The 12,432-nt window shown below is 43.3% G+C and overlaps 1 protein-coding gene across 1 annotated transcript in view; it reads right to left on the minus strand.

Annotated features, from left to right (window-relative positions):
* PARD3B (par-3 family cell polarity regulator beta) overlaps positions 1 to 7,574 on the minus strand; it is a 385,985-nt gene extending 378,411 nt beyond the window's left edge. The window contains exon 1 of the mRNA XM_030454365.1: positions 7,178 to 7,574. Coding sequence (XP_030310225.1) covers positions 7,178 to 7,297 — 120 coding nt within the window. The 5' untranslated portion in view covers positions 7,298 to 7,574. The remainder of the gene's footprint in view (positions 1 to 7,177) is intronic.
* Positions 7,575 to 12,432: the final 4,858 nt, after the last annotated feature.

A 12,432-nucleotide genomic window follows, 5' to 3' on the forward strand; every position in this document is an offset into this window, starting at 1 on the left:
CTGCATACACGGGATTAACCTATTAGGATTTATGACTTAGCTCTCCTTTAAAGGTCCAAATAGAGACCTTTGGATTCTAACCTCTTTGGAGCTACTCTAGTTAACCTAAGCTAGTTTGGCATCCAAATCAAAAGACACAGAAGATGATTATATAAAGCAATTTTTATCCCCTCAGAAAATCTATAAATTAAATATTTAAGTTTTCCAACAAAGACCAGCTCAACTGTTGATGGACTGATGAGAATGAGACAGTATCTTCTGTAACCATCAGAAGCCCTTTCATATTTTAAGGAACACTGAAGAAGAGAGGATCTGACTAGTCATAGGAAAACTGAAGGTACACAATTTTCCAGGAATGCTGATCTTAACACTTCTTTGGGTTGTATCCAATTCTTCTTTAGTCTAAGTACTCCATTTCCTTCTGATTGAGAGATTACTTCAAAAAGGAAAATGATAAGGAGGATGTGTGTTAAGTTTCACCACTAGCTAGTATTTTGTTGGGAATCTGGAAAACATTCTATCAGATAAGCTGTACTGCAAAACCATTTGGCTCGATGGAGCCTCATCTTTGAGGTAAATCCATAGCCAGAAAAATAATAAGAAAATTCAAACAGAGACAGCTGTTATACCTTACACATTCAGACTCAATTCTGTGATTCCAAATATCAGTCTTTTTGAGACTTCCATCATTCATCTTCCTCCCTATCTACAATTCATAGAAATGGTATCCTTATGACCAGGATTAAGAAGTATATTTATTCAAGCTTTTTCTAGTTTTCTTCTCCATATATTTAACAACCACTAAAGAAAAGCATTTAAGTAAGAGGTCTCACACTGGCAATTAAAGTTCACAGTGCATCCTCATTAAACTTATGAGCAACTTTTCTAAACCTCCCATTTCAGGAGCATTCCCAAGAGCAAATTTAAGCACTGGAGCAGCACTACGGCACCTGTGACAACAAAGCAAAGCCATCACTTATGGATAAATGTACTGGTGGCATAACAATTACAGGTTTACATTGGAAAGCAAGACAGATTTTTATGACATTAGAACATTGTAACAATTCACTTAATGAAGGTGTCTACAGCACAATCCCAAGGCGTAAGAGAAAAAAAAAAAAAAACAATCCCAGAATAAAGTCTTACATATTTCTTTAAAGTCAGAAGAGTGGTAAAAAAAATTCCTACTCAGTGCAATCAGTAATTTCTCATAACACAAAGGTTTATTTACAAATAAGTGCCTAAAGTAATCCTATGTGAGAAATAAAGTACTGATGATAGGACTTGCAGAACTACCACAGGAACATACAACTTGAAGGGAACAAGAAATGCTTTTATTAAATAAGATACTATGTAAGTAATGCATATCCTTCTTTTCCCCAGAAGTTCCTGTAACATGCTGATTATCTAAATTTTTCACATGAAGCAACCAACTTGGTTCACCAATGTATCTAGGGCACTATCTGGGGTCAGTGGAATTTAGAAATCCATTTCTATCAACAAATCATTCATATGGGCCCATCATTCCTTTTTCAGTCAGGTTCCTGAAATAAAATAGGTATATCTTTATGCATAAGCAAGATTCAAGAATGAAATATAAAAATGCAAAACAGAATCTGTTTTCAGTTACACCAATTGCTTAAGCCCTTAACCATTACCATATTCATTAAGAAAGAAAAACAGGCATCATAATATGGGACTAGGGGGAGTTTTCAATAATAATAAAGCAATAGGTCTTCACGCCCAGGAAAGCTGCAGTTATTACATTAGCATCATTAGCAAAGCCTAAAGAATGTCAGCTCAGTGGGGGAGGAAATCTGCTGCTCACTAGCAGGATGTGAAACTCATCACAGTGTGGTGCAATGCAACTGAGCTATCATACTGAACAAGTGAGGATGAAAGTAGTCACCTAACATTAACTATTATCCCCAAATAGCTGTATCTGGTAAAAACAGAAACGTTAAGAAAACACCAATAGAACACAACCTTTGATTCAAATACTTAGAAAAAAATATTAAAGGTTCATTTTATTCAGCAAGCAAAAGCACCTCTTGTGTCCATCCTTTGCCAGAACGAATTTTTTTTTTTAATCACAGAGACTACTCAGAGTTCATGTTCAACTGGGCAAAGAGCAATAGGAAGCAGTGGCTACTGAGAACTCTGCACAGCTCTTCAATGACTTCCTCCTGTGACTGTTTTAGCTGGTATTACAAAACATTGACTGACTCTCAAGTGGTGACAACAGAATAGCATTCAGAACCTGATAAATGCAAACTGGTGGACAGAAATAAAACTTTGTATTATCACATACACTGAAGTCTGATCTGAAGTTATTCCTAGGAAAAAGACCTCGAAGATCACCTTGTCCAACTGCCAACCCCCAAAAAAGCCAAACAAACAAAACAAAAAATAAACAAATCCTCCTAGAGCACATGTCATCTACACAGTTTTTTAATATCTCCATAGTCTCATTTTCCCCACTGAGTTTCCACCAGTTCTATCCACCTCTCCTCTTCCACTGAACTCCCTTGAAATATAATAGCATCAGATAACTTAATATTGAGCCAAAAGCCCAAGTTACTGGCAGTACTTTACTTCTTAAAAAAAACAAAGACATAAAAAAAAAATCTCTTTCATATGACACAAGTACATAATGTCCTATAAAACATTTTGTATGACAAGTCTGCTAAGTCAAATGGCAGTTTTTCTGATCGGATTATAAACACCTTATAAAGTGAAAAGGATTCTGGAAATCTCCCAAAATCTCATTACATCAACACCAGTGGTTATGATGCAGCTCGGCAGCAGACATCCTATGCAAAAGTGATGAAAAGATTGGTGCTTTTCAACACCTTTTTTCAGGATCACTTAAAGAGTGATCCTGAAAATCCTTAAAGAGATCCATAATATTGCCACTTGAAAGCTATCTCTAACCTCAACATCATCACCAGTGTTATTGTTGGTAACAGAGTTTGTTTTATATGGGATTAAAAAAATAATTTGTCTCCTTCCTATTTCTTTCATCTTCCTAACTTAGGTGGCCTTTCTATATTTGAGTCCATTATCCATAAACTCAAAGAACAATAATGGAAAAGCAGTGTATCAAGTTAGATTCTCCTTTTTTGAGTACGACATAATAATGGACAAATCACAAAGATGGATGCTGAAACTATAATTAAGCTGTTCATCAAAACACACCAGTTTCCAAGACAATGCAGAAGCCTGCAAACATACTGTAGCTGATTGAGCAACACTAAGACAAATATGGGGATGAAAAGTTAAAATATTTCCTGGCAAAAAAAGTACATTAAAAAAAAAGAACTGAAGAGAGACTCGGTTTAGTAAAAAAAGAAGTTATGGATTAACCCCATCCCCATTAAAACATAAAGTAAACTTTCCAAGACAAACTGGGACAGGAAAAAAAAAACAACTAGAGATCAGATTCAAGAAAAGAGAGCTAAACAAATACAACTATATTATTCTGCCTTTATAAAGGACTAAATAGTTACAATTTGGTCAAAACAGAAAAACATTTGTAACACAGGATTTCCTTCAAAACTTTCCAGATACCTGTTAAGCGTTTACAAACATTTTTAAAGCATAGTTTGGAGTCAAAATACATTGTTACTTTCCCTACCCACAACATCTTTAGAGAAACTACAAGAACATGTAGTACTCCTTCTGCTTGCTGGCTGATTTACAACAAGAATACATAATTCCAGAAAACTAATTGTCAGGTTGTGGCATAAGCAAGAACAAAAAGAACAAAACGAAAGGGGAGAAGTATTTTATTAGTAGGAATCAGCAGCTGATATGGACAGTCCACCTGCATCATTAGCTCTTTAAATCAATCTAATTTGGGGAAGTTGTCAGTACAACCCAAACAACTCACTATCTTTGCTCTAGTAAAGAAAATGCATTCTTGAATCCACTTAGACACTACATTATTGCTTCCTACTCAGTCTGACTGCCAATTAAAATTGCCATTACCATTCCAGAATCAAATGTTGGCTTCTGTACCTTCTCATCAGTGGCAGTACACACTGGAGATCCAGTCCCTGTTGTCTGTGCCAGCATTCCCAAGGGGAGGCCCACAAAGACTAAAAGCGAGCCACTCAAGAATTTAGCTGTGCTGAAAACAACAGATTTTAAACATTTAAATTATAAATTCCTTATTAATTTTGCTTCATAGCTTCCATGTCCCACCTGTTCTGCTGCCTTCTATAAACAATACTTTGGCCAGCCAAAGTGGTCACTTCAAGCAAGTCAGCTAGCTAAGTGCTATGCATGTAAACATAAATCAGTTGATACACAGATACACCACTTCCCCATCTCTGACTCCTCCAGAGAGAGATAAAAAGCAACAAGATGTTTTTATACATTTTTCCTAGAAAAAGTTTCACTGCAGCTTAAAGAAAAGTCATCCTGGCTCTCACTTGCTGCTCAGCCTTTCTTTTCCTTGGGTTTACAGCACTTTCTGCACCATCAGCACTGAAGGCTGTTAGCAAGCTGGCATCTCCAGCTGAACCAAGGGCTTCATTACAAAGCTGGTAATTCAAGTGGCACCTCCTACTTGGGGCCAGCAGCAATTCAAGGGAGAGAAGTATGAGCAGAATAGTGTATTTAGCTTCAATGCATTTAGCCCCATGTGGATTGAGGAACTGCTTAAAATGGGACCCAGACTTACAACAGAGATCCAGACAGCACCAGAAGAACATACAGAACCCATCAGTGCCCACCAGAACATGCTTACTCCCCATCTCATCCACAAACTCAGGGAAGGAAAATAAAAAATAATAAATAAATAAAGTCTCCCACAGTTCACTGGAAAACAATCAAAACAATCAAGGAGGGACCTTGCCTGGCATCCAAGAGCTGCCTTACAGCCACAGAGAAGCAAACACAGTTAACAACAAGCACAGCAACTCAAGTATTTTGCATCTGCTCTCACTCAAGCAAAGAATCCCAAATACAACAGATAACATCCAAGTGCTTCCAAAGGCACCAAAATACCAAGTTGCAGGAGAAAGTGGGCTGACAATAAGAAACCATTAATCCTGCTGTACCTACCTGTCAGCAAGAAGCCTTAACACACACACTGCTTAACAGCAACAAAAGGAGATCCTGAGTCCCAGAAAAGTTTGACCAATATCCATGTCACTGAAACACACTACTTGCCAAGATGACAGTCACTTCACTGAAAAATTATTAACAATTCTCACAAAGCAGCTGATATATTTTTTAAAACACCTAAGGCTATTCACATAATGAAAAAGCACAGAAATCTCAGTTGATACTGTAATACAGACAGCAGTTCATAAATCCAGAGAGTTATTCCTAACCTCCAGTGACTCAGACAAGATCTCCCCACTCAGAATGGCAACAGTGTCTCTAAAAATTGCTACTAAGTTCAGTAGCATCAAAAAATAATCACCGATTTTTCAGCTGGAACAATGGCCCAATATTTTCTTTCAGTTAACAGAGGAATTGAGCCTTCATGACCAAACTGCCCAGCCAAGAATTCACATCAAACTTGCTAAGAAAACACAGCAGGCTACACGAAGCAACTTTCTGCAGAGTTCTCAGCTATTTACCTAAAGTGTCACAGAAATGAGCACCTCAGTCATTTACTGCATCAACTCCCCTCACCACAAGTATGAAATACCAAGTACTTTACACCAATTCAAATATTTGCTATTTTTGTACACAGAAAGTCACATATTTTACAACACACCTGAACTTCTAATCTCATATCCTCCCCTTTAGCAAATTAGTGCAGAATAACAGCAAACCCAGGCTTCCAGAACAACCTCCAAAATACAGAGCCTCTCACACACATTTTTTTGATATCTGACAGTACTATAACTAATAAAACTTTAACAAAGCTTCTGTCCTTGCTACCCTTTTCCTTTTCTACAACTATGAAAATAATCCTTGTATCAATTTTCCTCCCTTCTCCAAATACTTTAGGCATTTTAAAAATACCTTAGTTTAAAAACACTTAGTTACTTTAAAGTAGTTTAACACTTTAAAAAAAATTAGATAAAGAACACTTAACATGCCAAGATAAACAGCAGCTTTTTTTTCCACAGTAAGTGTTCCTAACATTCCAAATATTCTGAAAAGAAAAACAAATTTTCAGATATCTTTTAACATAAAACTATTTCCTTGGAGCACACCTCTCAGCAGACTTTAGCTGCAGGCTAATCACTACACTTGCTCAGGAAGACTAATGTGGTGACCACCATAACCTCTGCCACAGAGCACTCATGATGTCAAAAGTCAGCTTTTCATGATGGATTTCACATACCAGGAGCAACCTTCTCTCAAGATACACCTGCAAGAACAAGAATTTTACACCGAGTTCTGGACTCAGGACACCGAACAATTGATTTGGCACAAAAAAAAAAAAAAAAAAACAAAAAACAAAAAAAACAAAACAGCACAGGGCACGAAACAACCAAAGGACAACATCTCATAAGCCACTGGCTGTAATTTTTCTTTTTATTCAGATGACTTGGGAGGATGGGCAATCATGCAATTAATTCGGGGCTTGTAAGTGTAATCTTCTCAAAGCAGTATTTGCAACTCTGGGCCTTTCATCAATATTAAACACTATCCCACCAGCATTGGGCACCTGCCTCTTGGAGTAAAAAGTATTTTTATGCCCAATTAGATACAAACAAAGAAAAACTCGAGCTCCTTTCATGTAAAGGAACTCATCTACCCACGCAGATAGCAACACACAGAGCAGTTAATGCCTTAATGGAAATGACACGTTACGTTTGTCTGTACCAAGTTCGTTACTCAACATGCACAGCAGTAACCTCAGAAACCTTAAAACACATAAAACAAGCCCTGCCAGCTCCTTAGCAGAGCGGAACGCGCTCTCACCCCGCCAGCATCAGTTGCTCACACCAAGTCTCTGGCAGAGGGATGCGCAGCACGGGCCCACGCGGGACGGCCCACAGCAGGCCGCGGGGCCTGGCAGCCCACCCACCCACCCACATCCCGCCGCCAACTCTGCCCCTTCCAGCCCAGCCCTGAGGCGGCCCCGGGCCTTCCCCCAACCTCTCCTCGCGGCGGCACTTCCCGGCCCTCCCCCGTCCTCTCACCCCCCAGGGCAGCCCTGCACACGCCCGGGCCCGAGCCCCGCTCTCGTCCTTCCCTCCCTCACCTTCTCCTGGGCCTTGCGGTACCGTTGCAGGGCCTGCTGGGTCAGGTCCCGCACGCGGAGCTGCCCGTCCTTGCAGGGCACCACGATCCCGGTCCGCCCGAAGCACACGGTCACTTTCATCTCAGCGGACCGCCATGCCCTGTCCTCCGAGAAACGGCGCCCGACGCCGACGCCGCGGGGATCGTCCCGCCCGGGGGTGGCAGCGGAAGTGCGGGAGTGCCGGCGGCAGGGCCGGCAGGTGCCTGTTGTCCCCGGGCTCCTCGGAGCGGCAGGGACGGGGGCGGGACGGGACGGCAGGTGCGTGCGGAGCCTCGGGGGCTGCGCCTCACCGCGCAGAGGCAGCGCCGGCAGCGAGGCCGCGGCCTCCTTCCGCCGCGGCGGGCAGCTCTGCCCGGCCCCTCCCCGCCCCGCTCTCCGGGGAGGCGAGGGCCGGGCCGAGCGGCGCGGCCCCGGCCGGCGGAGGGAGGGGGAGGGGAACGCCGTGCGACCCGGGGCACAGCGATGCCGGGGAGAGGAGTGCGGGCCGCCTCGCAGCTTGCCAAGGCTGGAAGGGGTCGCGACCCCCCGTGGGTCATCCCGTCTCTCGCTCGCCCCGTGGGGAACGCTTGGCCCGCACAGCCCGTGCTGGGTATGGCGGGGCAACTCTGCAGCCTCCGGTGAGGTGCCCAGTGCACCCGGTGCTGTGCGGAGCGGGGAGCACACGCTGGACCCCGGCAGCAGCACCGCGTCCAGTCCGGTGGAGCACCGTGAAATGCTGACTCCTAACAGCCCGGTACAGGGGCACCGCGCCGATGCCCTGAGGATGATGATGATGATGCGGCCCTAGAGAACTGGAACAGGCCTGAGAGCCCTCTTTGCCAGCGCCGCAGAGCCCCTGCACAGCACCCGTCTGTACCGCACCATGCACAGCCTCATGACATTGTACAGGGCACGCACAAACTTGGCCAAACAAAATACACATTGAGAGAACTAATAACACAGGAACCTGCACTATGGTGCAACGACCAGTGTACAACCCTTGCCCTGGCAAGCAGTGAAACACACAGGTATGCACAGCGATGTGCTGCCCACCCTACACACACAGGTGTGCACAGCAATGTGCTGCCCACCCCTAACCTACCAGACAGTCACACAAGACCTGACACACGCCTTAACACACCACAGAGCAACTCACAGACACTCCCAATCACCATACTGACTCCACAGCATACAGCAGCACACAGAGAAGCACAGCAACCCAGTGCAGCAACAGCCTCATACCCTTGAACACATGGTATGACCAAGCCACACAACCTGCACAATAGGATGCCAGGCTCTGCACCCGCTGCACCCACTACTCTGCAAAGCACATTTTCCTGTGCCACATGATTCTGAGTAGTGCCCCCTGCATATTACCTACCACCAGATTACACACAACATAGCCCAAATTCATGGAACAGCCTGATACCATTACAATTGAACGAGGTCAACCTGTACACATAGATGTGTGCAACTGAAAATCACCACACAGCAAATGCAGTATAAAAATACCTCTGAACCACAGCATGACAAACTACAGCACAAGGGGACTACTGAGGTTAGCATTGAAAACACAGTCCCTGCCTCATGCTGAATAACATAACAAGTCATGGTACTAAAGAAGTTGCAGTGGAAGTGGGTCAAAACAGACTAAGTTGGAAGTTCAAGCGAAGTTTTGGGATGAGATGGCAATAGAGCCACATAAGCTCCAGCAAGCAGAAGGTTATGCTGACTCCTTAGGAGCAGATACAGACTCGGAGTAGAACTCGGTGCACACTCAGTGTTGCAGTGGTAAAGAGTTCCTCCTAGCCTTTTCAAATCTGGACCTGCCTGCCAGCCTGCAGCATTTCAGAGCAAATCACAGAGAAATAATCTATTAAACCGTATATAGAACTGTTTTTCCCGGGTATGTATGTGTTTGCTTGTGCAAGTGCATGAATGTGCATCTCACATGCTTTGAACCAGAAAAAAAAAGCAATGCAAAGGAACAGAAATCTTCTGTTCCTTCAGGAACAGGTCAGGTAGCTCAGGTAGCAAGCCAGAAATACCCCCAGGGTGGGAAGGGTAGAGCTGGATGTGAGAGGGGCAGCTGACACGTGGGGTGTCAGCCCACGTGGCCATCCCAGATGCACAGCTGGCTCCTGGGTGAGGAGCGGGGCCCAACAGTTTCTTGTGGATCAGCACTACTGTAAAGTGCCCATCATGCTAAATAATTATTCCTCCCAGCTGCTGAGAGGACCATTAAGCTATGAAAATGATTCAAGTGAAAAATGTGAAGGAGGGGGAAAAGGAAAGACTTCGTATGCAATTCCATGAGCTGAGCTGGTAGGAAGGGAGGAGCAGAGGTACCTGGGGTAGGGAGGCAGCAGCTCCTCACACATTTCTTTGCCCAAAACATGGTAAGAGAGAGCAGTCCCATGCAGTAGCCTCAGAGCTGAGTCAGTGGGAGTGGGAGGCAGGAGTTCAAAGCACTCCTGTATCTCAGATGCTGGTGTGCTGATGGGAAACCCAAGTCCTTGTGCTTATATGGCTTTGGCTACAGAGTATAAGGGGGTTTAGCTTAATAATTTACTGTGAACTTAAAGCTTCTCTCTCTCTGCTTCTCTCTCCCTTTTCCCTCATCTCCCTCAGTTTATGAGCAAGGTCTGACACATTCAGGAAGAAAAGTGGTATGATTTTTTTTCTCAAGTGCAGGTGATATGCACTGGAACTGGAGTTGGATGGAGCTTGTTAACAGAGTGAGTGTCTTGTGTTAGGCCAACAGATACGTCTAGAAACTAATTAAAACAATTTTGGCCTCAGCTCCATACCTGCAGTACTAGCAGCATGTTTCAAAGTGTCTATGGTTATAGCATAAGGACCTATAAGTTGTTTCAGAAAGGAAGAAAATAAAAGGTTTTCTTTAAATGTGTGTGCTAAGTATCTTACAGAAACTGAGATTGCATCTAATTATCACACATCAGTGAGGGGGGGAGGTTGCAGAGGAATCACTGGTGCGTTTACTGTCTGATAATGTTTGTTTGAAAGTTATGCATGGTATTGCAAATAAGAGTTTATTAGTGTTCTAGGTGGACATGTTTGTTTACACTGAAACAGACTGTAAGTCTTTGAAGCCAGCTGGTAATAATTAACACCTACATATGAAGGTTTTACCTGTAACTATCTCTGGGACTTCAGTCTGCATGACTCTGTGAAAAGAAAACCTCTGCTTTACCAGAGAGCTGGCCATGATATTTTTCTTCTTGGGGTGGGGAACAAGAAGGACACAGCACTTTTTTCCAAGAATTGCTCCAAGACAGCTAAGAATGCTGCAAGAAAAGCTGTCATATTGGCAAGGCTGAGGACCAAGAGTGTTGAACTGGAATTCCCATAAAACACTTCTTAAGAAAGTACAGTCTGAACTGCAATAGGGTGAAAGAGAGCTGAAGGTAATTTTACTTATCAGATCTCTACAGGATTTACCCATGCATAGGATCATTAGGATATACGAGCAAAAAATACCTTTCTGGAAGAAACCCAAACCTGTGAACTTTTGAGAACTGAAGGCCTCTAAACCCCAAATGCAATGCAGAATCACATACACTTCTCCTTAGGCTCACAAAACTTCTAAGAAGCAGCTCATCTATATCATTCTTTTGCCCACTTCAAACTTACAACTTTTAAAACTGACTAATAATGAGGTCTCTACTATACTGCTGTGCATTGAAGAAAGGCTGCCTGCTTGGTTCTTTTACAGAAATCTAAACCATATTTCATTCAAAGGAGGTAATCATCCAGCTATTGCTGTAAGCAGCATAAACTGGCATTGTCCCCCAGACGAGGACTTCTGCTCCATCTCTTCCCCAGCTGTTCGTTTCTATCCATTCCCTTTCATGTGCCAGCATGCACAGTTGTAGGTCTGTGCAACAAGCTGATGTGGAAATTAATTTTTTTGCCAGATTAACTTTCAGCCAAATCAGTTCTGCAGAAGCCAGAAAATCAGAAGAAATCAGAACTTAGTTCCATAGTGGGGTTTAAAGCCTGTGCTGGCCCCAGGGAAAGCAAGGCACAGCAAGATGGTAGCCTTTTCCTTCTGGCTTATAGCAGCTTACAGTGCTTGGCAGGCAGCCTAGGTATGAGAGTTTGGGACACAAATACATACATGAGTCCATGCAATAATATTCATAACATTTGTCTATCAGTTTAATGAGAGGGGATGAACAGATTTAACAGCCCATTGCCACTGAAGAAAATATTCTTATCCTTACCTCCTCCCGTAGCCCTTTCCCACTTGGTGCTTCTTGGATATCTCTATGAGCCATTGAAGCTCATTAATGCCATAGAAAACTAACACAGAAAAAAGTAAAGGATGGTTTGCTGCTTTGCTGGCAAGTTAGAGCTGTGCAGGGCAGGGTCTGATACATCCCAGAGCAAGCTAAAGGATGAGGGCAGGGCCATTCCACTGGGAGCAGGAACAGGAATGGACAAGACCTCAACTTTCTTCAGCCACAACACATTGGTTGCCCAAACTGCCTTGGCTCATCTACTGCACTTTTATGTAATTTTATACTACGATTGACATGTCTGGTGTCACTTCTGGCTTGTCTCCACACAAGGTGAAGGTTCCCAGGTCTACCCCCTTAGTTCCTAAGCTCCTGAGCACCAAATCAGAAAATCTACAGACACAATAGGAGGTGCTGACCAGGAATAAGCTCATTTTACACACTGTCATTGCTTGTGCTAGACCAGCCCTCCACATAAAAGCATAGGGCTGCCATCTCATCTGTGCTGTTTCATGGGACAGCAATGTGGTCACATCTCCATGCCTTACCCAGGTCACATTTGTACAGCTGGGATTTTCCTGCTCTACAGATACCACCCTGGTACTTCAGCCCCCACCAGCATCCCTGCCCTCCTGCCTGGCCTTTCCCACAGTGGTTTTGCATTAGCACAGGGTCAGCCAGAGAACTAGAAGTTAAGACCTCTGAATGGCTCTTGGTTTCTTTATTATAATTGAAAACTGCAATAAAGATAATCAGGACTTTGGTTTTGTATCTATGCGTCTTTATCTAAAGATCCCAAAACAGTCAGCAAATGTCAGCAAAGATACACAAGTATTGCACCAGCAGACGTGGATTGGTTCAGCAACTTGCCTAAAAGCACAAAGGAATTTTTCTAGTTTACCTGCTAACAAGACAATACAAGTTCTTACCTTTAATTTTTGGCTCTGATCAAGGCCTCTTTCCCACACTATCACC

This window comes from Calypte anna, chromosome 7 (genome assembly GCF_003957555.1).
Source record: "Calypte anna isolate BGI_N300 chromosome 7, bCalAnn1_v1.p, whole genome shotgun sequence".
Lineage (NCBI taxonomy): Eukaryota > Metazoa > Chordata > Aves > Apodiformes > Trochilidae > Calypte > Calypte anna.